This window comes from Vanacampus margaritifer, chromosome 5 (assembly GCF_051991255.1).
Source record: "Vanacampus margaritifer isolate UIUO_Vmar chromosome 5, RoL_Vmar_1.0, whole genome shotgun sequence".
NCBI lineage: Eukaryota > Metazoa > Chordata > Actinopteri > Syngnathiformes > Syngnathidae > Vanacampus > Vanacampus margaritifer.
In genome coordinates this window covers 8,728,021-8,750,602 of record NC_135436.1, presented here as the reverse complement: position 1 = coordinate 8,750,602, position 22,582 = coordinate 8,728,021, and the positions used below count along the sequence as shown (strand labels likewise).

Genomic DNA, 22,582 nt, shown 5'->3' with positions numbered 1-22,582 from the left:
GCGAAGATCGATCATGTAAATTTTCAAGATGGAGTTCATTTGTCATTTAGCACAGTGTTGTGATAGTTTTAACACTTTTCATTAAAGTAAATCTTGATAAAAACAAGTTCCAAGTAGCTTTCCCCTCGCAAACGAACTCTTGGTAAAACACTGCCATTTTTAAGTGCGGAATCTGCAAAGTCATGTCTCATGCGCAGACAAAAACACAGCCTGGCTGAACTGTTTATTTATATATATTTATTACATGACGCTAATTTGGATTGGCAAAAGGAATATACCACCCATCTGCATCCAAATTTAAATTCCATTCGGATTCAGCCTATTCATTCAGATTGAGGTGTTTATATGGAGCATTTTCATTCCGTTTGGCCATTTGAATTAATTCTAATTGGAATACAAGGCTCCATGTAAACCCAGCTTTATAACAGGGGTCACCAACATGGTGCCCACGGGCACTTGAATAGCTCACCAGTGATTGATGGGATGATAATTTAAAAATGTGAACCCTGGCAGAGATGTATAGAAAAAGTGTTGCACATTGATAATTGTTTCCTAATTACTCTAAGAAAGCATTAACTTCATCAATGTTGTTGTTACTTCTCAAGTGTGTATCAAACTGAAGCCCTATGTGTTAATCAGTAGCCTACTAAAGAAGTAGTTGTTGACCCCTGCTCTTCGATTTGAGTAAGAATATAAAGGCTGTATTATGAAAATTCCAATACAATATTTCAAAGGAAAATGCAGCCATTTATAGATACAAATATTTTACAAGATGTAAATACAGAGAGATAATATTCTTTAATGATCCCCAGAGGGTAATTTTTATCAAATGTTTTCTAAAGACATTATCTTATAAAGTGCCTATCTCACTATATAATATTTACTATCCCATTACACAAATCCTTCACAGTTGACCTCTCTTTCCGATCAACTGTTAAAACAAACATTACAGCAACAGGGTGTTTGAGCTCACACCAGACTGACAGCAAATCTGTCCAGGGAAACAAGCGAAGAGATGATATCCAAATCATATTCCCCATCTGTTCCACTATCTGTTTTTTCTGCTGCCTCACTCTGCCTTCAAATACACAAACACTGAAAACTGGCAATGTGCGCTATATTACCAACTGACAAATGTTGATTTCTGCTGTTACTTCAGCTCATTCAGTCCACCATGCGTAAAGTGAAAACAAATCTGGGTTGAAAACATGTTTTGAGAATGAGATAAACTGAACAACAACTACAGGTCCTCGTCAAATAATTAGAACATCCTCGAAAAGTTGAATAATTGCCGTAATTCCATTCAAAAAGTCAAACTTTCATAGATTATAGATTTAGGGCCCACAATTTAAGGTCATAAAACCCACAAAAACACAATCTCTTTTTTTTTAATAATGTGAAGAAATCACCATGCATGCTTCCCAGTGCTTTGCATGGGAAAAAAGATGAATGGATCGATGGATGATATTTTCTAAATTATATGTCAATCTTCAATAGTTGGTTGGGAATCCCTTTGCCTTAATCACTGCCTAGATGCGCTGTGACATTGCCTGGGAGTCCTGGAAGCCCAGGCTTTCTTGATGCTTGTTGTCAACTCAGGCCCGCATTTTCCTCTTGAAAATACTGTATTACAAAAGGAAAACGAGGGCCTCAATACAGTTCAGACCCCAATCCAGACCCCAAAACATAGAGCTGACAGCATGCATCAAGAAAACCTGGGCTTTAAGGACCCCCAGGCAATGTCACGGTGCATCGAACCAGTGCTTAAGGCAAAGGGAATCCAACCAACTATTGAAGATTGACAAAAATACCATCCATCCATCTTTTTTCCCCCAATACAAAACACTGGGAAGTATGCATGGTGATTTCTTCGCATTCTAATTTTTTGACATCCTGTTTTCGTGGGTTTTATGAGCTGGAAGCCCAAATAATGTAAAAATAAGCATATAAGTACTTGAAATCACTTAAGTTGTGGGCCCTGAATCTATAATCTATGAAAGTTTGACTTCTTAAATGGAATTCTGGAAGTTATTCAACTTTTTGAAGATATTGTAATTTTTTGACGAGCACCTGTACAGTAGATGGATTAGCATTCCATGCTGTTAACTAATTTAGATTGTATATTATTTTGGGGCAAATGTATGTCTAGATGATCTTTTGTAGTACATCTCTATGTCTATGAACAACCATTATTCAGTTCATTGAATATGTGACAATATTTATGTCAAGACAGAGGACACTGACTAACATATTTTGCATTACAATACATGTGACCCTTGCAGTGTTACGTGAAGCTGTCTTACCCTTGTGGTGGTGGCAAACATGTACTTTTCCCTGAGCTGGAAGCTGTCAACCTGCTCCAGAATCACTTTGCGGTTCTGTTCACTCTGGAAGAAGTCAGTACTGCTGAGTATAGTGGAGACACCCAGGGGCTCATGCCTCTGGACCAGCACTGTTGTGGGGGGGTCAAAAGGCTCAATGCCCCTGGAGAGGAAGAGGGAGTTATTGCACATTGAAAGGGGCAAACACGTCATATTCATCACATCCCACCACACTTTTTAGTTGCTTAGTTGGTACCAATAAGTCAAATTTTCTCTATCCATGATTATGTGTTTGATAATTAATTAAAGGTGTATTTATTAACTCATTCACTCCCAGGCATTTTCACTAAGACAATCCCCTTCGCTCCCGGCTGTTTTAGTGGGTTTTGACGGATTTTGTAAGGCCCACAGAATATTGTGTTCTATTGCTATAAAAACATGAAACCTACCAAAAGAAAGATTAATATGTGATAGTATGTGATTTCAATTGTAACAGTATGTCTGACCTGAAAGTTTCCACCTTGGTTACACAACACGGACTTAAGTGTTGTCATCCTAAAAATCTAGAAAGGCTATAAAGTTTGAAAAACAAACCTGTTTATGGATGCAAAGCTGTTCCGGAACACGGGCACAGTGAGCTGGACTAAAAGGACTAAATGACCGTGCTTGACTGTCTTATCGTCAGCCTTCCAAACACTGTTTTCCTTCTGAGGCTCAATAGCTTAACAGAGGGAGCACTGTCTCTGCAAGGCTCTGCAACTGTGGCTTTTAGTCAAAGATCCTTGCTCAACTTAAGGACGCCGTCTGAATCAGAGTGCATGTCAGACTTATTTGCACACTGTGCATGTCTCTTGCTTTGAATGAATACAACAACTCTAAGGGTGCACTGCTTTCACACCCGTAATTCGCTCTTGCAGGTCCGAATTCATGGGTTTACAAATAATGTCAGTGTCACCACGGCTTAGGTCATGTTTACAAAACAATAATTCCAAGTGTACCAAAATATGTCACAACAAATCATGTGACATTTTGTCTGTTATTAGTCGCAAGAATGTAAACAGAAAAAGGGGTTTTGCTGTACAGACTAGTAAGTGATAAGTGAATAAAAGCAGCACAAACACCAAATGGAGCACAACTGAAGTGCCCTTTAAAACATGACTCCAGCTGATTTTTCTTGGTTGTGCAGTGTTGGTGTTGGTATCAGTCTTCTCTGCATGTACCAACTCCAAACATGCTAAAACCCAGCACTCTAATCGGTTTACATGTCACATGTACAAAAAGTAGGCGCATATCAATGACATGTCGGAGTATTTTGCTAGCTGCTAATGCCATCTATGATGTTGTTGCCCTTCTAAGCAACAGATAAAACACCCACACAGCAGGTACAAACTGATCTGATCATGTCTTCAAATTCAAATAATGAACCCGTTGACTTACCCACACACAGTCACAATAATATGATAACCACAAAATTTAATTCAAGTGAAGCTCTATTATTATATTGGAATTTCAGATTATGTTTAAAACTTGTAATCTCATTTATTCTCTCAAGCGTGAGAACATTTTCATGTCAATTGAAAGTGAAATAATTCAGGGTATTTATTGTTTTGACTCATCTCAGTGTACAGCTGGCTGTCCTTGCCATGAGCTGCTACATAATTGTTAACTTACCAAAAGTAGGTCTTCACATGCTCCTGGATCAACACCCAAGTCTCCCCAAAGTCGTCTGACTTCCACAGCTACAAGAGTGTGGAGGGGGAGTGGGGGGAGAAAAAGAAGAGGGGGATGGTGCATTTAAAAAATGTAGGTCATGCTCATTCCTTCCTTTTGTCTTTGCACATAAGCAGTAGAGAACAATTGAGCTGCTAGTCAATAGTGCAAGAACTCAAGAAAAAATAAAAAGTAAGAGCTTCCATGTAGCAAAGCAAGTAATAGTTTCTGTTTAGGGTTGCCATTATTCAGGTTAGGTAAAACAGATTGATCATGAATACAATATAAACAAACACAATCGATGTCAAAAACAGTCAATTACAAACAATTATACAGTATATACTTTACAGTATGCACCCAATGGTTAGTCAACATTAAAATTAACATTAAAATGTGAACATTAAAATTAAAGGCATCCTATTTAAATAGTTCAACACCTGGCAAAATAAAAAAAAATCATTATAGTTATACAATTGTAAACATTAATTATAGTTAATTTAAATTTTGCATTACCAGCATTAGTTTGGCAGAGGGGGAAAAATCTGACAGGCTATTGTTTTACAAGGTTTTGTAGGGTCTGTTTTAACACCCGCTAATATAAAACAATATCATATCGTCGCTGCTATGTGAAAAATACTTTTGTCCATTTTTTGTTGTTGTTGTTTACAGTTTTGATGAGTCTGCATTCAGTTTAATTCCAAAAACATAAAAATTAAAAAAGAAACTAAAGGTTATTTAATATTAAAATATATGAAGGTGCATTTTGTAGATAATTACTGTGATGTAGTAATTTGGTGATCCCGATCAACATCTTCTCATTAAATCTGTTTAAGGCCTTTCCGAACTGTACATGCCACCTCTGGCAAATTTGTCTACGAAGGAAATGGAGGGTCATCATAAAAAGACTCTCATATTCTAAGACTCTCATTGGAAGGAACTGCTTGATTCATTTGACAAAGTGACTGACACTCTGATGACTCAATATTCAATGAGGTGAGTGAACAAGTAGAGAACAAAAGGCCATCTGACAAAAACTTAAATCCATGATAAGCTTTTACTCATCTCATGCATTCCCTCTGCAACAGTAGTACTCTATTCCCATTCAGCTCAGCTGATGAAGTGTTTCCCAATAAACCTTAAAATTATGAAATAATCTTTGTCATGGTGCTTTTTTTTTTTTTATCGTACACCTACATTCTGTGATATTCCTCACCAGATATGCAGATGTTAGGGGACCTTCATCAACAAATACAAATCAACATAACAGAAATGAACAGTTTTGTTTGACTGTTTAAAAAAAAAAAATCCATAGCACTGAACAAAGAAACCAAAAAGAGCCAAACTTTCCTAAATTCTACATTCATATACTCTATATTCTGTATGTCCTTATGGCAGAGGACCCATTCTTTACCTGCTTGTTTGGATGAGAGCTATCATACCCAAGCACCAGGTTGGGTGCTGTGCTGTGGATCAACATGTCTGTTGGTTTGAATGGGAGGGAGAAACCTTGCACACTCTTGCAGAAATCAAAAGTGTTCCATAGGTAATTATTGGTGGAGTCTACGAAGAGGTACTGAAACGCAAGAAAGCACATGGTAAAGGGAAAAGATGTCACACCCATGGATAAAAAATACAAAAATAGGCATCAACAAGAAAAACGTGAAAATACACTATTATAAAGAAACAAAAGACAAAAAAACATAACTATTTTTTGTTTATTAACGGCATTCACTCCCAACCATTTTCACTGAAGCAATCCCCTTTGCTCCCGGCTGTTTTACTGGATTTTGACAAATTTTGCAAGGCCCACACAATATTCTGTTCTATTGCTATAAAAACATGGAACCTACCAAAAGAAAGATTAGAGTCTCTTCTTTTATCAGGATATTTCTATCTGTGTCTGTTTTGCAGCATTTAGCATTAGAATATAGTTTGATCATTATTCACAAATCTGTTTGAAACTGTGGGTAAATCAGCTTGTTTTCAACATGGCCCTGGTTGATCGCTTCTACTCGCCGTTTTTGTAATAACTACAATTGCTTCAACAGTTTTGTGCAGTTGAGAGGCTGCATCAAAGCCTTCTGTTTGCTCTGGCATAAAAAATATATAAATATTTGAGACATTTAAAACATTTAAAATAGAACATATTTATACGTTTTTGGGTGCAAATGAGTTAATTTTAACTAAGGCGAGAAAAAGGGGAGGAAGACCACAGCTCCTGCATTGAAAAAGGGTAATCTTCCAAAATAACAGGGAAATTGTGACTCAAGTGCGGTGGTTAATTTGCCGTGACTGGCAACTCGCCACCTAGTTGACATGACTGTGATGCTAACCGGCTGCTAAGTGGTCTCAATGAGACGGCTTGCACGTTGCGACCGCGCAGTGGCCTAAATGTGCACATTTGTGTTATTCATAACCGCTTGTAAATGTCTACAAGCATTCACGGCAAATCGAAGACATTCACGGCAAAATAACGTTCGCTGGAGATTTGCCGGTAACGGCAAAATAACCATTGATTAAACAATCAAAACTAACGCTACAACAGTCTCTGTAGTAACGTTATGCTACTTTTTCTTATGGTAAAACGTTATGCCACTTTTCCGCATATTAAAATAGTTCTCAAATGTGTAAAAAACTGTATTTTTCTCTTCTTCTGCTCCCATGGCCAGTCGTTTCAATTCACAACATTAACACATGGCTACCATGACTGAAATCACTGACCCTGAGAGAAGGGTATGGCCTAGACGTGGCCTGGTGCAGCTATTTACATAAAATTGACACACCCCTAAAACAGGCTGCTTTGAACAGAGTGTTTTTTGTCTGATTTAGGGACAGCAAAAATATTAGATCCAAAGTCAATTTTGACGACGACAGAGAGAACTATTTTAGTATGTTGAAAAGTTGAATAATATGAGACGTTTAGGTTCACACAGAAGGAGAATTAGCCAGAATCTCCCCTCCTGACAATCGTAAAGACGCGGCAATATCCTAAAGAACAGATAATCCTGTCGTGTGTGGTGTATTCAGACTGATCTCGTCTTCTCGGAAGGTCGTTTGGGCCGCTCCGATCTCAAATCGGGAAAATTCAACATGTTGGATTGTTTTGGCTGGACTTCTCACTATGTGTAGTGTGCCCCGAGAACAAACAAAGAAACATCCAGTTGACGGTGATATGCAGCCAATCAGAAAGCGAGGCGGCGGGTAAAACGGTGGGGAATCCAAAATTATAACAGTCACGGCGCAACAGAAAGTTTGTGCTTGTTCTGTTTACACTCCTTTAAACAACGCCTTTTCTTTTTATGTTGCTTATTTCTGCTAAAAACAAACCACAAAGTTTTGCAACTGGCCCTCCTCCTTACTCTGAAGTCACGTTTAATCTCGAGAAGTTTTGCAAGGCTTCCCGTCTAACCAGGAAACATTCACAAATGAAATTGTACGTTCAAGTTCAAAACTGTTACTGCCGTGTTTTTTTTCTCGTCACGTGTGTAGTCTCTCACAGTTTGGAAGTCGGACGACAATTTTAAAATCTTGCCGTGTGAACCAGGCTTTAGTATTACTATAACCATTTAAAATTTATAGTAGACTTCTATTAGTCCCGTGAGTGACGTGACAGTCACATTACAACTGAAAATCTAAAATGATTGCTGGCACCAGAGTATCAGATTTCTTGAATGTTAATCTTGACATGTTAATCTGACATCTGTTTGGATTTTATTGTACAATCAAACACTCAAATTTGTAAAACTCATTCAGACTACGGTAGTTAGCCAAGCAGTCAGTCAGAGTGGCTGCCTTCAGTTCAATGTGCAACAGGAGTTTAGACCAGTAAAACAGTCACAATAGGGTGTGTCAGTAGGATGGCAAAAGTGAGTCAGTGAAATATTGACCTTACTGTGTGAACTGGACCATGTGACCGTGGAACAAATAAGAATCTACTTACCCTCTTGTTGTCTGCAGGACTGTGGTAAAACTGGGAGATAATCTGTGTGCTGCCATTCTTCGCCTTAGCGTCAGACAACAGGAATTTCGCAGTGGCAAGTGTGAAGGTGGACCCATAGTCATAAGACACGTATACCTGGATTCAAAGCAGAAACAGGTAATTAGGAACTGTATCCTTGCTGAAAACTTACTGCCATGCATTAAGAACTCTCTTTTCATGCATCCCCCTTTATCATTCACACAAAGCTGGCACACACAAAACTGAATTGAACTGACATTACAGCACAGAAGGAGACAACATTGTATCCAGTATTTATCCTCTTTTGACCACAAATTAGTAACTATCGTAAGACGGTAATTTAGATTGTCTGTGGACGACAGACACAAAGACAAAGTGTTCCGAGTCACCTTAATATCAAGTTAGGAACCTTGGGGTAACATTAGACTCTGACCTGAATTTTAACAAACATATTAAAACAGTAACATCAGCAGCTTTGTATTAGGGCTGAACAATTAATTGCATTTGCTATAAAATCGCGGTTTGACAAAATGCGATTACGTAATTATGAAAAGCTGCGATTTAAATGCGGAGGAAGCGAAAGAGGGGGGAGCAGGAATGTCACCTCTGTAACTAAAACCTGCCGCCATAAGTGAACGTAATTTTGGTGAGTTTTTTTTGTCTCATGAGAACTTGAGACGAGTGTCTAACATGTTTAATCTGTTTGAACATGATTTTTTAAAACAACATTTCACCGTTGTGAGTTATGACTTTTCGGCTGCCGTAGTGTACACGCAAGTGCGCGGCAGCGGCTGATACTTTTGAGGCAAAATAGGTGACCATATGTTGTGTCGTCCGATTTCATGAATGAAAATTAGGACGGACAAAATTATTATTGCTCGTCATTCATTACTCACTGTCATTTAGGTGCCGCCACCGCAGCCACTTTTAATGTACATGTATTGTAGCGTTGGTGAACTAATCAGGCCAAGCGGCGAACAAGCAACAACTCTTTCATGACAATTTGCAAGTCACTGTCGGCCGTAACCACGCCAGAACACAACAGCTCAGAACGCGCTTGGTTTACCAAAACTAAAGTCTGTGTTGCCTTCACGGCCCGTCCAGACCATGGGAAACTACCCAGCCCGCGACCCGCCCACAAGGATTGCTACAGAATGCTAGTGGTTTTTGAAATCAGATTGGAAAATGTTACGTCATAAAAGCAGGTATAATTTTACTCTGCCTACATTTTAGCATGTGTGAGTTTACTGAGATCGCTAAATTTAATTTGTTTAAATATGTATAGTTAATTTATTCATTGATAAATGCAGTGTTTAAAAGTGCAGTGTTTTCATGTCATGTTTCATGCAACATGAAAAGCTGGATATGTTGGAAGTCGTAAATTATAACTGTAATTGTAATAGAAAAAATATCAAAAGATCCTGTAATCTACAGTATAATAGATATGATATTGTTTATTATAGTTAACTTTTAGTTGGGTAAAAAAATTCATTGAAAAGGACCTTGAAAAAAATCATCGCATATGATATTGCAATTGCAATTTTAGGATTGTTTTCCATAATTGTTCAGCCCTACTTTGTATCATCTAAAAAACTTTGCCAAGTTCATAGAAATTTTGTCTAAAACTGACTAAAAGAGACAAAACCCATACATTTGTCTCCAGTAGGGTGGAGTATTTTAATGGCCTGCCCACTGGCTTCTCTATTTGAACTATAACTGCAGCTCATCTACAATGCTGCTTGAGACCTGGCTAGAAGCAGGGAATACAACCATATTGACCTTGATAGCAGTCAGTATGCAGATTCACATCTCGCCGTTGGCTACTTAAACTTAATCCAAAGCAGGACTCAAACCATGACCCACCAGTTTCTAGAGCCTAGTCCTAATCCTGGCATTTGGAGGCTTTACTGAATACAGTATAATATATTACTAGATATATTTGGGATGAAGAGGTAAAGGAAAAGTGAGAAAATATCCGCATGATTAAACCCTTACAATGCCTGCCCAAGTTTCAATCAATTCCTCATAGCTGCAAGTGAACAGCGAGCAAATTATCAACTCAGGCATGGCTCTTCAATTATTGCTTGAGGTTGAGGGTAGGGTGTCATCTTTTTTCAGTTTGGGTGTGCCCTGCTGAATGCTGCAGTTTGTGCATTAAAATCTGGCTCAATAATCAAGTCATCATCTGAAACATGACAAACTGGTTTGAAAAAATATGCAGTTCATGATGCTCTGACGCAGGGCTGTCAAACATACGGCCCGCGGGTTGGATCAGGCCCACAAAGGGGTTTAATCCAGCCCGCGAGGCGATTTTGTAAAGTTAAAAAAAATGAGCCATGTCGGACCAATTAATCAGCCGGCCACAGTCAAAGCATATAAATTTGTAATTTCACAAGCAATCCTCAGATTAGCAAAGCAATTTGTACACAGAATTGGTCTGGATGTCATTATTTTAAACACGCCTTAAAGTTAGTTTGTTTAAAAGAATAAGAAAATTAAAAAAAAAAAAAAATCAAACAAAACGTGCTGAATACGGCACACATTCAACTACACATATGACAAGGATTAACATCCTTATAACTTCATTAACGGCACCACAATACATTCTGTGAACAATATACGCATGTATGCAAAATAGGTACAGTAGATATAACATGCCCGGCATTTACATTTGTGTTATTTTTTGGGACAGTATATTTACAGTTGCGTCCTGCAATTTAGGGCTGGCCCGCAAATATCAAATATCTGCGTATAATTGACGGCAATTGTTTTGAAATTATATACCATGATTTTACCGATTTGGCCCACTTGGTAATATATTTTCCTCAATTTCCTAATATGAGTTTGACACCCCTGCTCTGATAAATCAATCGCCATAGGAAGGTATGAGGTAAGAGAGTCATACCAGAGATACCTAGTCAAGTTCGACTACATTGGTGTAGAATTCTTGACTGTGCAATTTTCACAGGTCGGGTCGAACTTACCGAGCTGTTTCTGGGTCCAACGGCTCCAACGCTGTCTCGGGCCAAAGCCACAATGACATTGCTCTTTTCTCCAGCCCAGTGGACAACCATCTGGTTATGAGAGTCATTCAGGCTGACCTGCAGAGTGGTGAAACCAGGATGAGCATCAGTGAATTTGGGTTTAAAAGTGGTTCTTTTTAGTACACACCTTCAACATTCTGATTCACAGCATGGTGATTGGTGAACATATGTTTGAATAGCATTCAGATGAATTTTTGTTGGCATTGCAACAAGATTAAGATTCAATTTATGTAATCATTTTTGGATTTTCATTTAATGTATCCGTTTATTTCTGCCTGGCTTGTGTAAAATCAGCTTGAAGCAAAGACTGAACAAAATTAGATAGGCCAAAGTAAAAATTGACACACGAAAAGAGAACAGAATCAGAAAAATACTGGATTATTAACAAAATGGAAGCAACAGTAAAATGTTAACTCTCAGGGAATGTGACATGCTGTTTAAAATGTAATGCATCCAATTGTTGTTGTCAAAGCAAAAAGGTACAATGAGGACATGAACGGTGTAAATTGGGTGTGACCAAACTGCCCCCCCCCCTCACCTCCGCAACCAAAGGAGGGGGGGGGGGTGTAACACTACAACATTAAGCCTGTATGTGAAAGCCAACAAAAGACATTGAGAGCCATATCTCCAAAACCAGTTCAACAAGCATAGTTACATGAGAAAAACAATATTTTAAATGCTGTTATGAGTCATTGTATACAGCACACTCAAATAAAAAGAAAGCTATCCTTGTAAAGCAAATGAGGCTTAATTTGTTCACCTGTGTTCCTCTGAATCTTGGTACTTTATGAATTTCAAATAATGAAATGCAAGTGCATGATTCATCTTCTATATTCCTCAACAAAAGAAAAGTGTGCAACTTGTTTTCCAAGAAAGTCCCCCCCCCCCCATGATATAATTAATACAAATAAATACTGCATAATCTGTATTTGATTCAGTTTTTCATGGTTTCTAAAAAATATATAAATAAAAAATTGATAAAAAATAAAAATACTTGGGCCAGTATTTTAGGAATGTGACGATAAGTAAAATGTGTAGCATTTCCACTCCTCAACCGGGAGTTGTCACAAGGCTGCTTAAGTGTTTGCGTTGGTCACTCTAAAATAGACAGCAAACCCAAGCGCTAAGGATGGAATTTGATCCCAAAGCGAAGAGGTGTGTGGATTGCCAAAAGAAGAATATACTCAGCTTTGAGATTGGCTGGTGACCGGTTCAGGGTGTACCCCGCCTACCTCCCAAAGACAGCTGGAAATAGGCTCCAGCAAACTCGTGACCCTAGTGAGGATAAGCGGTTCAAATAATGGATGGATGAATGGAAGAAATTTCGTTAAATGACGACAAGATTCGTTTTTCCATTGATTGCGATGCCAGACCGCCCCACACCTGGGCATACCCATAGCTCAAAACATGGGGTGGCATCCTCTGTTCAAATGGGCACAACAAACATATTAACCTGCACTGCTCATCCCACATATCCATAACCCTTATAACTGACACATTATTTAAAATGGACAGTATACTGTAAATCTTAGTGGCCTGAAGCATTGTTAGGATAAAGAAATAATCTGCCAAATACACATTTTTTTCCAACACTCATGACAGGAACGTGAACTTGGTAAATGGTATGACTTTATTTTATTTAGCGCTAGGGCTGGGCAATAAATCTAATTAATTCGATACATCGTCATTTAAAAAATCGAATCTTTGAAAATGTTCTAAATCGTGAAATCGAATTGTCTTTTGGATTATTAAAAGCTGTTGTTCTTATGTTGTGTTACATTCAAATATTTTTGGGGCAGAATGCTGGATGGGTGCTTTACAAGACATGTTTACAATAGCTACCAACTACTTAATTGTGGCATCTAAGAAAAAAAACTATGAATGTTAAGTTTATGTTAAAACTTATTTAAAATCAGTATACATTATTGTTGTCTGAACATTTTGCACGGGAATTATTTTTGAATAAATGAAACCTTTAAATAAATGTTGGTTGGGTTTATTAGATTAAAATCGTAATCGTCCTGAATGTCTGTAAAAATCGAGATTAGATTTTTTTGCCATATCGCCCAGCCCTATTTAGCGCTCATCAAATACAATAATTGATTGAAAATATTATGGACGACCAACAGTAGAGTGCTGCACATTTGCAAACGGGTTAAAAGTAAACACCTGAATACCAACACCAGCACAGTTAAACAAACTACAGTATAGACAATCCTGTTAACCCAATATTTTCCAGTAAGACATCATCTTATCATTAAAGCGGATGAATTCCCTCCCTGTGTAAACATAAGCTCATGTAAAGCACTTATTTCATTGAGTCTGGAGCACAACATACAGTACAATAACTGTAAGATACGTAGTTCATAAACCAAGCTCATCTTTAACAAATGCTATCCATAGAACAAATATTTTCAAGTCTACTTATTTAACTTGATCTCTTCACACATTATCTAATTTTGGATGAGGGTTTTGTTGCACATCTAAAAGTCTAGATTCCGTCTGCTGTACTTTACAAACTTTTAGTCAGTTTAAGTTAGCATCACACTACTGCTGTGAATTAGTGGGCTCTGCGTCTGGCACTACCAAAGAAGCAGGACATGGTATGGTAACAATACAACAGGCATTTACACATTTAGCCTGCACTCCCCTACTACCCTCCCTTCTCTTCAGCTCAAAGCTCTCCATTATTCAACAAGAGTGAAAAGAAGGGGGTGCAGCATGGCCAGGAGCTCAACAGCAGCACAGTCAGCCTCAAGCAATGACATCATCTCTGTAGGACTGGCAGACAACACATCCTTGCTCTGCTGTCTTGTCGGTCACCAGGTGCAAATATAGGGATTTCCCCCACACATACCTTTTGCTATAAATACACATTCTCTTTAATGGTTGAATGAGTATTGCATTTCTCATCAACAAAGCCTGTTGCAAAAACAAAAATATGTGTAAATATGAGTTAAGATGCACTATACATGTAAATGATTCTCAACTCAACTTTTAGAGTGGCATGTGCCTGTAGGACTTTCTACCCATTCATCCAGAAGAGCACTTGTGAGGTCAGAGGTCACTGATGTTAGACTTGGTTTGCAATATTTGTTGTAGTTCATCCAAGGGTTTTGATGGGTTTGAGGTCCGGGTTCTGTGCCATTTATTCTGTACTCTGCTCAAGAAAGCATGCTTTCATGGACCATCGGTGTCTTCTGTACTGTGGCACACTCATGGGTCACAATCACAGTACTGCCTTGATAAAATGAAAATAAATTTTGATTGAGGGGAATTGACAAGATCAGTCACTGATTTATTATTAGATAACTGTTTAGTACTGGAGCAAAAAGACCACAGCCTAAGCCCCAAGTAATTGTGAATCCCAAAGAGGCTGTCTACAAACAATTTGGGAGTGTTAAATAACAGTGTTAAAGAAGTGAATTCATTCACATGTTACTACTTGGCTGTTTAAATGTTTCTGTGGACTTCTGAGGTAATTTTGCTGCATTACATTACATAAATGAAGATTAATGAGCCCATCCTAGAAGAAGCCATGCAAGCCAAAATCAAGACAAAGTCAGTTCAGGACAAAAGGGACGTTTTCTAAGAGGAAACTCTTATTTTAATATTATCCGTAGGATTTTTTTTTTTTTTACATATACATATCTGTGGAAGATAATTCTGGGGGGAAATGTTTTCGAAGCATACAGTGCCCGGTCGGTAATTTGTATCAGGATAGGAAGAAAAAACAATTCCCTGAAGACAATAATAAAACAAAGAGTTAACATTGTTTTGAATAATGACACTAGTCAGGTTTCCATCCAATTGTTTTGAATTTTTTAAGCAAATTTACTGAAAATGTGATTGAGAGGAGACTCCGCCGCTATAGATGGAGAAATACACCATAGAGATGTGATCCACCAGTAATTTAAAAGAAGAAGATCAGGAAGCGACTGCGCAGTGCGATAGCGTCGTATGAGTTTTCGTTTGCAATTCTTGAAAAACCTTAGCGTTTCTTTGCGGTTTTCCATCTAAAATAGCATTAATATTTGCTTCTTTAATTAATTTCAAAAAGATTTGTTTCGTCCCCCAAATCCTTCTTCTTCTTGCTAATGAGTGGTTTGCAACCTCTGGTGTGTATTAATTTTTGTTCCTGAAGTGTTTGGCAAATATTAGCTTGTGATGCCTTCGCTCATCACCCTAGAGGTTGTCGCTGGTGTCACTAACTGATGTTTTACTGTCTTTCTTGCTCTCGCAAAGTTTCTGACGTGAACTCCTGCTGTATTCTTTGACTATTGGTTTCTTTCTTTCAGTGTTTTTTTTTTTGAATAATCAATGGGCAGTAATAGGACACAACTTGCCAACAATGCAATGCTATCAGACAAACACACTTTTGAAGACTCCAAGGGATTAGACTTTTACCAATAGTCCAAAGTTAAGATTCAATTTGCATCTCAATTTTTGACCCTCGATTAGATGCACAATTAGATTTTTTATATATATAAATAAATAGGTTGATATTGTGAGAAACGTTGTTACATGTGTATTTCGCCTGCAAAGAAATCCACTCTAGTGCCATTAAACGTTTTTTGTTTTTTTTTAGAATGTATGCTCCAGTAGAAACATTTGGCAAGGAGTCAACAGTGTTTTGATGCCGTCACTATCAACTTTAATCGATTAATCTATCAATTATTCAATTGATTAATTGACTAATCAGATTTATTTTAATTTTGCATTAAAGGTTTTTTTTTTTTTTTTAAAGAATTTTTCCTTCCTGAGTACTGTTTATTAACCGGTGATTGGTGTTTATTTTGTACTTCGTATTCATATAGTATTAATTTATTTTTTTTAAAGAAGGGGGGGGATTTGATTTTTGATTTTGGTTTGGTCATTGTTTTCTAAAGTCAAAACTTATTTTGATTCAACTCAGTCTACAGAAGTCAGTGAACAATTACTGTTGATAATAATCAGACGATTTGGACAATTTTTTATTTAAAAAATGGCTATTACTCAATTGTTCAAACAGTTGTCTTAAGCTGAATTAATCAATTCATACTATTTTGCATGTTTTTGTATGTGCAAATTCCTCTCTGTTTTAAAGACAAAGTATTGTAAAACAATCAAATCTTCCGCCTGTAGCTCATATCTTTGTTGTTTAAAGTGTTTAACCATTATAGGCTATGGGTTGTTTTTAGAAAACATGGTCCAGGAGTGTGTAACATGAGAGCCATAAAATAAACTTGCTTAAAAAACAGATAAAAATTATACATGCTTTAAATCACAATTTCTGCAGTGTGCTATGAATAAATAAAGATATTTCACTCAAGCCCTTTGTTCGCAAGAATAAGAAATGTTGTGGTCTACTCCATTGTTTTATATTGGAGTTCTTGGTACCTAAGCACCAAACACTGAGCTCTAGTCGGTAGATTCATCAGTTATGTAACCAGAATAATACCAGAATCAGCCTTTAAAAAAAAAAAACATGTCAGTCTTATTTTATTGATGGTTTTATATATATATATATATATATATATATATATATATACTATATATATATATATATATATATATATATATATATATATATATATATATATATATATATATATATATATATATAGATAGATAATTTGCTATATATGACACTAATACAATATTCTATATAAAGTGTATAGTAGAATAAACGAAGAGTATGACACTGATTGAATTACAAGCTGCCAACTTCCTAACAAATTGAATCTTAATTTTATATACCAGCAATTTTACAAACTAACATCATTCACAGCAATGAAACCTGATGCTAACCAAACTCCCCAGAGCCTATTTGTCCCGTTGGTAGTGTGTGCACTGATCACACACAAGAAGGCTGTGGTCAGCATGAGACAACCACATGTGTTGGACTGGTGATGGATGACAAGGAGGCATTTCCCTCTGTTTTGTATTTCATCAAGGAACTGCTCACTCTAATTTATCCTTTATTTATTGTTTGAATCTGTGGCCGTGTGACAATTATAGCTCAACGTTTGCACAGATAAACTGGGTGTTGAAAAATATGTGGTTAATCGTCAACTCGATTGCCGGTAATGTGAGATGCTTTCAAGTTAAGTCAAGCGCAATAATTTTTTTCTCCACTGTTTATACAGCATATCAAAATTAGTCAGTGACCTGTTTTAAGTGTGAGTCTATGGGGTTTGTGAATTGAATGCAATAACCAATAAAAGGCAAAAGGCTTGTAAAACATTATTTGAATTCAGCGCTGTTATGACGTAGGATCGAGGGCCGCCAATGACGTTAAAAGATGTCATCCAATTATTTTTATTTTTTTAAACGGGTGGAGGAAAGCCTTGGGCAGCTCTGGTGAAAGTTTCAAGCAGATCTAGTTAGCCTAATGACTATTTTTGGCCCCTAGATGGCAGCAATGACTCTCTTTTGACAAGATTGGGTAGGGGTCAGTAGAAGACGTGAGGCGGAGCTAGAGGGGACAATGGCTGGGGAAGGGAAGAGAGCATGGCGACCGGTTGCAAGCGGCTCACGCTCGAGCAGTTTTTTTCAAAGACGAAAAGCATCGACCAACGCTAAAGAGCACATTGATGACGATGATGATCATCATCATGGTGATTCCGAGGTTGGAAGCATTGACGCGGCAGTAGAAAACGTGAGGCGGAGCTATATGGCTGAAGAAGCGAACAATGGCGACCGGTTGCAAGCAGCTCACACTTGGGAATTTTTTTCAAAGACGAAAGGCATCGACCAACGCTAAAGAGCACATTGATGACGACGATGATCATCATCGATGATGATGATGATGATGGTGACTCCGAGGTTGACGCCGAAGTTGGAAGCGCTGACGTGGCGGCTATGACGACGTCATGAAGGTTCACGGGCTAGCAATGCTAACACCAGAAAACGCGGAGCACAACCGAGCACGCTCAGGCGGACGTTCAATCGGACGACGAAGAGTGACCCGGGTCCAATGCATTATCATCGAAGTAGTGGGTACAGTCTGCAACTTGCTATTCCCCGGAAAAAAAGGCCGTCAAGAAAGTGTAACGTCTGCACGCAAAACGGACAACCGAAGTGAAACGTATCTGTTGTGCAAATCCTGCTCCGTCTCCTTGCACGCAGGGCAGTGTTACAAAAAGAAAACTGTATTTGAAACATCCACATAATTGTAAATAGTACCACAGTTGCACACATTTGTAAATAGTTTGTGAAATTGTTTTGTCAAATTGTTACACTGTTGAATGGAAATAAACGTATTTTGCAATCTAAAAACACTTTTTCATTGTTGGTGGTGGTGTATTACAGAAGTAAAGCACTATTTAGGTGTTTGTGGCATCATTCATGGACAAAAAGAAGTGTACAATTCACTAGAGTGCATGAAATAACATCATTTCACAAAAAGCTCTTTTTCTCCGCTTTTGTTTCAAAACAGAGCATTTCGGTGAAACTAACCATTTTCTATTGTTGATTACTGAAGAACGGAATAAGGTAGAAACAAACTTTTTTTTCTGATGAAAGAAAGAAAGAAAGAAAAAAATCTTTCATTTGGTAGTATGTGTGTTTCCATAGTCCAAACACAACATTTTCTGTGGACCTTGAAAGATCAGTCAAAATGCTTAAATCGGCTGGCACTGGCGACATCCCGTTTCTGAAAACGTCTGGCAGTGAAACAGTTAAAAGCTCTACCCACAATATAGTCCATTAATACTTTTCATGTGATCTTCAGTCAACATCATGTTCCCAGACCTGTTCTGTCAGTTTTAAAGTTGACAACTTCCTTACCAGAAACCCATGTCAAATTATTGGAGTTGACTTTCATTTTAAACGCTCAGGTTGTGATGAACGAAGACAAAATACCAGGGATGTTTTGTTAGTTTTTTTAAAATAGAAAAACAAAGAGAGGTATAAGGAAACCAATTAGAGAACCAAAGCTTCCCCCATATTACCATAACACTTCTCAAAACTGGCCATTGTAAAATGATCAATTTCAAGAATGTGCAAAACTTGCATGCTCTAGTCTAGAATGAAAATTATGTGAATATCCAACCAGACCGTGTAAATGTATATGTGCATTTTTCTAAAACATTCAGATGTGATGAAATCATTAGGCATAATTTGTCACTATGACGCACTTGAATCACCATTGTTTGATATCTAATGTGTGAATTGCTGCAATGGATATCATACAACAAATGTATCTTCCACCTGGCCATAATTCTACATTTTAAAGGTTGGCATAATGTACAGTAAATGCAATCAAACCCTGCAGCTTTGACCATCTTATTTTAACTATAATTCATCAATATGTGTGTTACCATTGTGAGCTCTTGATGGGATTGAAATGTAGGTAGGCAGGTAGCAAAAAAGAAGGAAATTTTGTATTATAGTTGACTGCTAAATATAATTTTACTCTTTGTCACTATGTCTTAAGTCATGTGCTTTATCATTTTTTAGTTAAATATGTCAGGTAAAGTAACAGTCAAGTCTTAGGAAGCATCTTCAGTCAAGACATACCAATATACTCGTTGATTATCAGAAATCTTGCATATCTGCTAGCACCTGTACTACTTTGTGGAAGTCATACTGTCAAATAAGCATGAGCATCATTCAAAAGCATTGTCAGCCGCTTTTGACGGCAACTGATGATTAATTGCTCTTGTCAGAAAATAAATGAACGGATGTCCCAGTTGTTTCAAATCTGCTCTTGGAGCTAGCTTGCTATCAAGACAATAAGTGACGAGGTCAGGCAGGTAAGAGTTGACAGCCATTTGAGCACGGTGACGTTACGAAAACACCAGGAACGCAGTGTCTTCGTTAGCGGTCTTTAACGTGTCGTTTTGCGCCCTTGTCTACTCAAAAAACATTCATTGTGAATTTGGTGCATCCAGTCAGTCCATTTATTTAATGGTGTGACTTAGGAAACAACCGTAGGCTTGAGTGTTTCTTTAAAGCGTGCCAACTAAGGATCATTAAAGGTGATGTTCGTTGTTAAAGGTGTTACCATTGAGTTACATCTCAGTACCTGGCCGTACACCTTCGGCATGGTAGATTCACTTGTGCTCCGGCGGGTTCGCTTCGGCGAAAGGGCGCCGTAGTCCGACCCGTCTTCAGCAGCACCAACATCGGCCAGTCGAAGAGCTGGAGTCGCGTTGCCCCCTCCATCTGCGTATGGTAAATCCTTATTTGCGTCTACTATATAATATCCTCTTTGTTGCGGTAGTAGGAAGCGCTCCTCGTTGTGAAGATGAAGTGTCGACGAATGTATTCCTACAAGCCATAAGATAATGATGTAAAGCGAACGCTGAAGAGGACACAGCATCCTGCCTGCTTGCGGTAACGCCATGTTTGTGTATGTTTGGGTTTCAGGGTAGTTAAGCGCCAAGAGCTCCTTCTACAGGCTGCAATGGGCCCGGTGATGCATTCACGTGCTGTTGGAATTTCAATATTTTCCACAGACAGAAGAGTCTGACCTTGTTTATGCACTGCACTTTTCATCTTTTTTTTCTCTTCATTATTTGCCGTGTTTTTGAGGTATGCTACATAATCAGTGGTCTCTGTCATTTTGCTTTTCATGCATCACCTTGTAACTGTTCTGTGAGGAAAAGCCACCTCTTCTTCCCCTTATGAGAACAGACAAATTTATTTATGAGTTATTTGTGAAATTTCATTCTGCTTGTCTCACTTATACTGTGATGTTCAGGGAACAACAAAGAAGAAATGACCAGTATGATGAGGCCTAATGAGGCAACTTTAAGAAAAAACATTTAAAATAAGGGGACAATGAACATTCTGATATGTCATGTTTTGTTGTGAACTGGTTCATGACTTCAGTATCAAGATGATATTATTTGGAAAAAAATCTGTCTCTTGCCTAAATGTTAATTGATAACAAATAAGATTAAAGAAGTTTAATTTAAAATAATTCATCACATTTACCCTACTAAAGCTTATATTGTAAAAAGGTTTAAGAAAAACACTGATGTATGCTGTAGCTTCTGCTGTGATTCTCTGAAAACTATGGTTCATTTATTTTGGCAATGTCAACAAGTGATTTTTTTCTAGTCTAGGCTGTGTTCTTTTATAAGAACTTATATTGACAAAGATTTTGTTTCATTTTGGAAGAATGTTATTTTTGGTTTTGTTGAACAAAATGAAAAAAGCAAAGCAAATGTGTGTTTGGTTAATTGATTTATTATTTTGTCAAATTTTCACATACATGAGTGTACATTTATGGGAATTAAGCCATCTTTTTTGGCTTTCATTAATGAACTCAGACTTTATATTTTGTCAATTAGATATTGTAAGAAAAAAGCAATGATGACTATTTCTGCTTGTGTTGAGTGTAACATATTTGTCTAATTTTATTTGACATGTATTTTTAGTTATCTCCTAGCGTTTTTTTTTTTTTTTGATGTTCATGTTTGAAAGGTACTTGTTCAATGTATCTGATTTTTGATTTTAAATTGAAATTATTGAATCAAGTTTTTTTTTTTAATACTTCAATGTCAAAATAGGAGAGTATTTTTGTCTTATAGAGTAGCTTTTTTGTTTTGTTATGTTCAGCTATAGAATTTACAGTAGCAAATCAAAAATATTTTCTGCTATTTTGTGTGTTGATGAAATACTGTAAAATGCTTCTGATACTCTTCAGTCAAAATACACTAAGAGTAAAGATTTACAGCACAATTTGAGTCATCATCCACTCAAGTTACTTAGGTTTGAAGGGCAGAGTAGGGCGTTGGCTCTAAGCGTGAGGCCACTTGTTTTCAAACAGCCCAGAGTGTGAGGAGAAGAGCAAGTGGCAGGACTTCATCGCCAACCCACCAAATACATTTGACAGTTATCGTGCATATTTATGTGTAGCATGTATACAGCAGACACATCATCATACAAAAATATCCCTTGCACTCTGCCCCCACCTCAACAACTTTAGCAAATATTTAATAAAGTACTGCGTTAATGCCTAATTTGTGCTAACTATGCAGCTCTGCTAATGTTTATCTTACTCTGACATAGTAGTGGTATTGTCTAATCTGGAGGTTGGACTCAGGCCGACACTTGACAATGGCGGATGGTCACCCAGCCAAGCCTCCAAGTCATGGGTGGACAACTATGGGGGTTGGGGGTTATTATGTAGCAATAAGAGGCACACATCCATTGTAATCCAATAAATTCAGACTTACTCACTTATGGACATATTTTCAGAAATAGGCAGTTAAGAAGATGTGTAATACACACTAAACTGATCTGTCAAGTGTTCTATCACTTTGGTGTTGACCTATTTTTTTCTTCTTCTTTCAGTTTCATCGGAACTGGGAGCTGCATTTGGAATGTGTTATGCCTTATGTGTTATGTTTTCATATTTATCTGTTTGTATCTGTTTAAAATGTCTGTGTTCAGGGCAAGTGTACTTGTGTTTTTCAAATTTTCAGGTACTCTGCGTGACCTTTTTTGTATTTTGTGAGTCTGCAGCTCCTCCCAGCATGAAATAAACAGAATAGAAGCTATACACACAATGTTAAAGGATAGCCTATTACTGCTAGGCTCGCCCCACCCTATCT

General features: G+C 37.5%; 1 protein-coding gene across 1 annotated transcript in view; it reads right to left on the bottom strand.

Moving 5' to 3' along the window:
* The window catches only part of sorl1 (sortilin-related receptor, L(DLR class) A repeats containing), a 61,499-nt gene extending 41,107 nt beyond the window's left edge, over positions 1 to 20,392 (bottom strand). Inside the window, exons 1-6 of the mRNA XM_077565836.1 lie at positions 20,044 to 20,392; positions 10,974 to 11,090; positions 7,972 to 8,106; positions 5,443 to 5,604; positions 3,993 to 4,060; positions 2,304 to 2,484 (exon numbers count right to left, since the gene is read on the bottom strand). Coding sequence (XP_077421962.1) covers positions 2,304 to 2,484; positions 3,993 to 4,060; positions 5,443 to 5,604; positions 7,972 to 8,106; positions 10,974 to 11,090; positions 20,044 to 20,364 — 984 coding nt within the window. The 5' untranslated portion in view covers positions 20,365 to 20,392. The remainder of the gene's footprint in view (positions 1 to 2,303; positions 2,485 to 3,992; positions 4,061 to 5,442; positions 5,605 to 7,971; positions 8,107 to 10,973; positions 11,091 to 20,043) is intronic.
* Between the last annotated feature and the right edge of the window lie 2,190 nt (positions 20,393 to 22,582).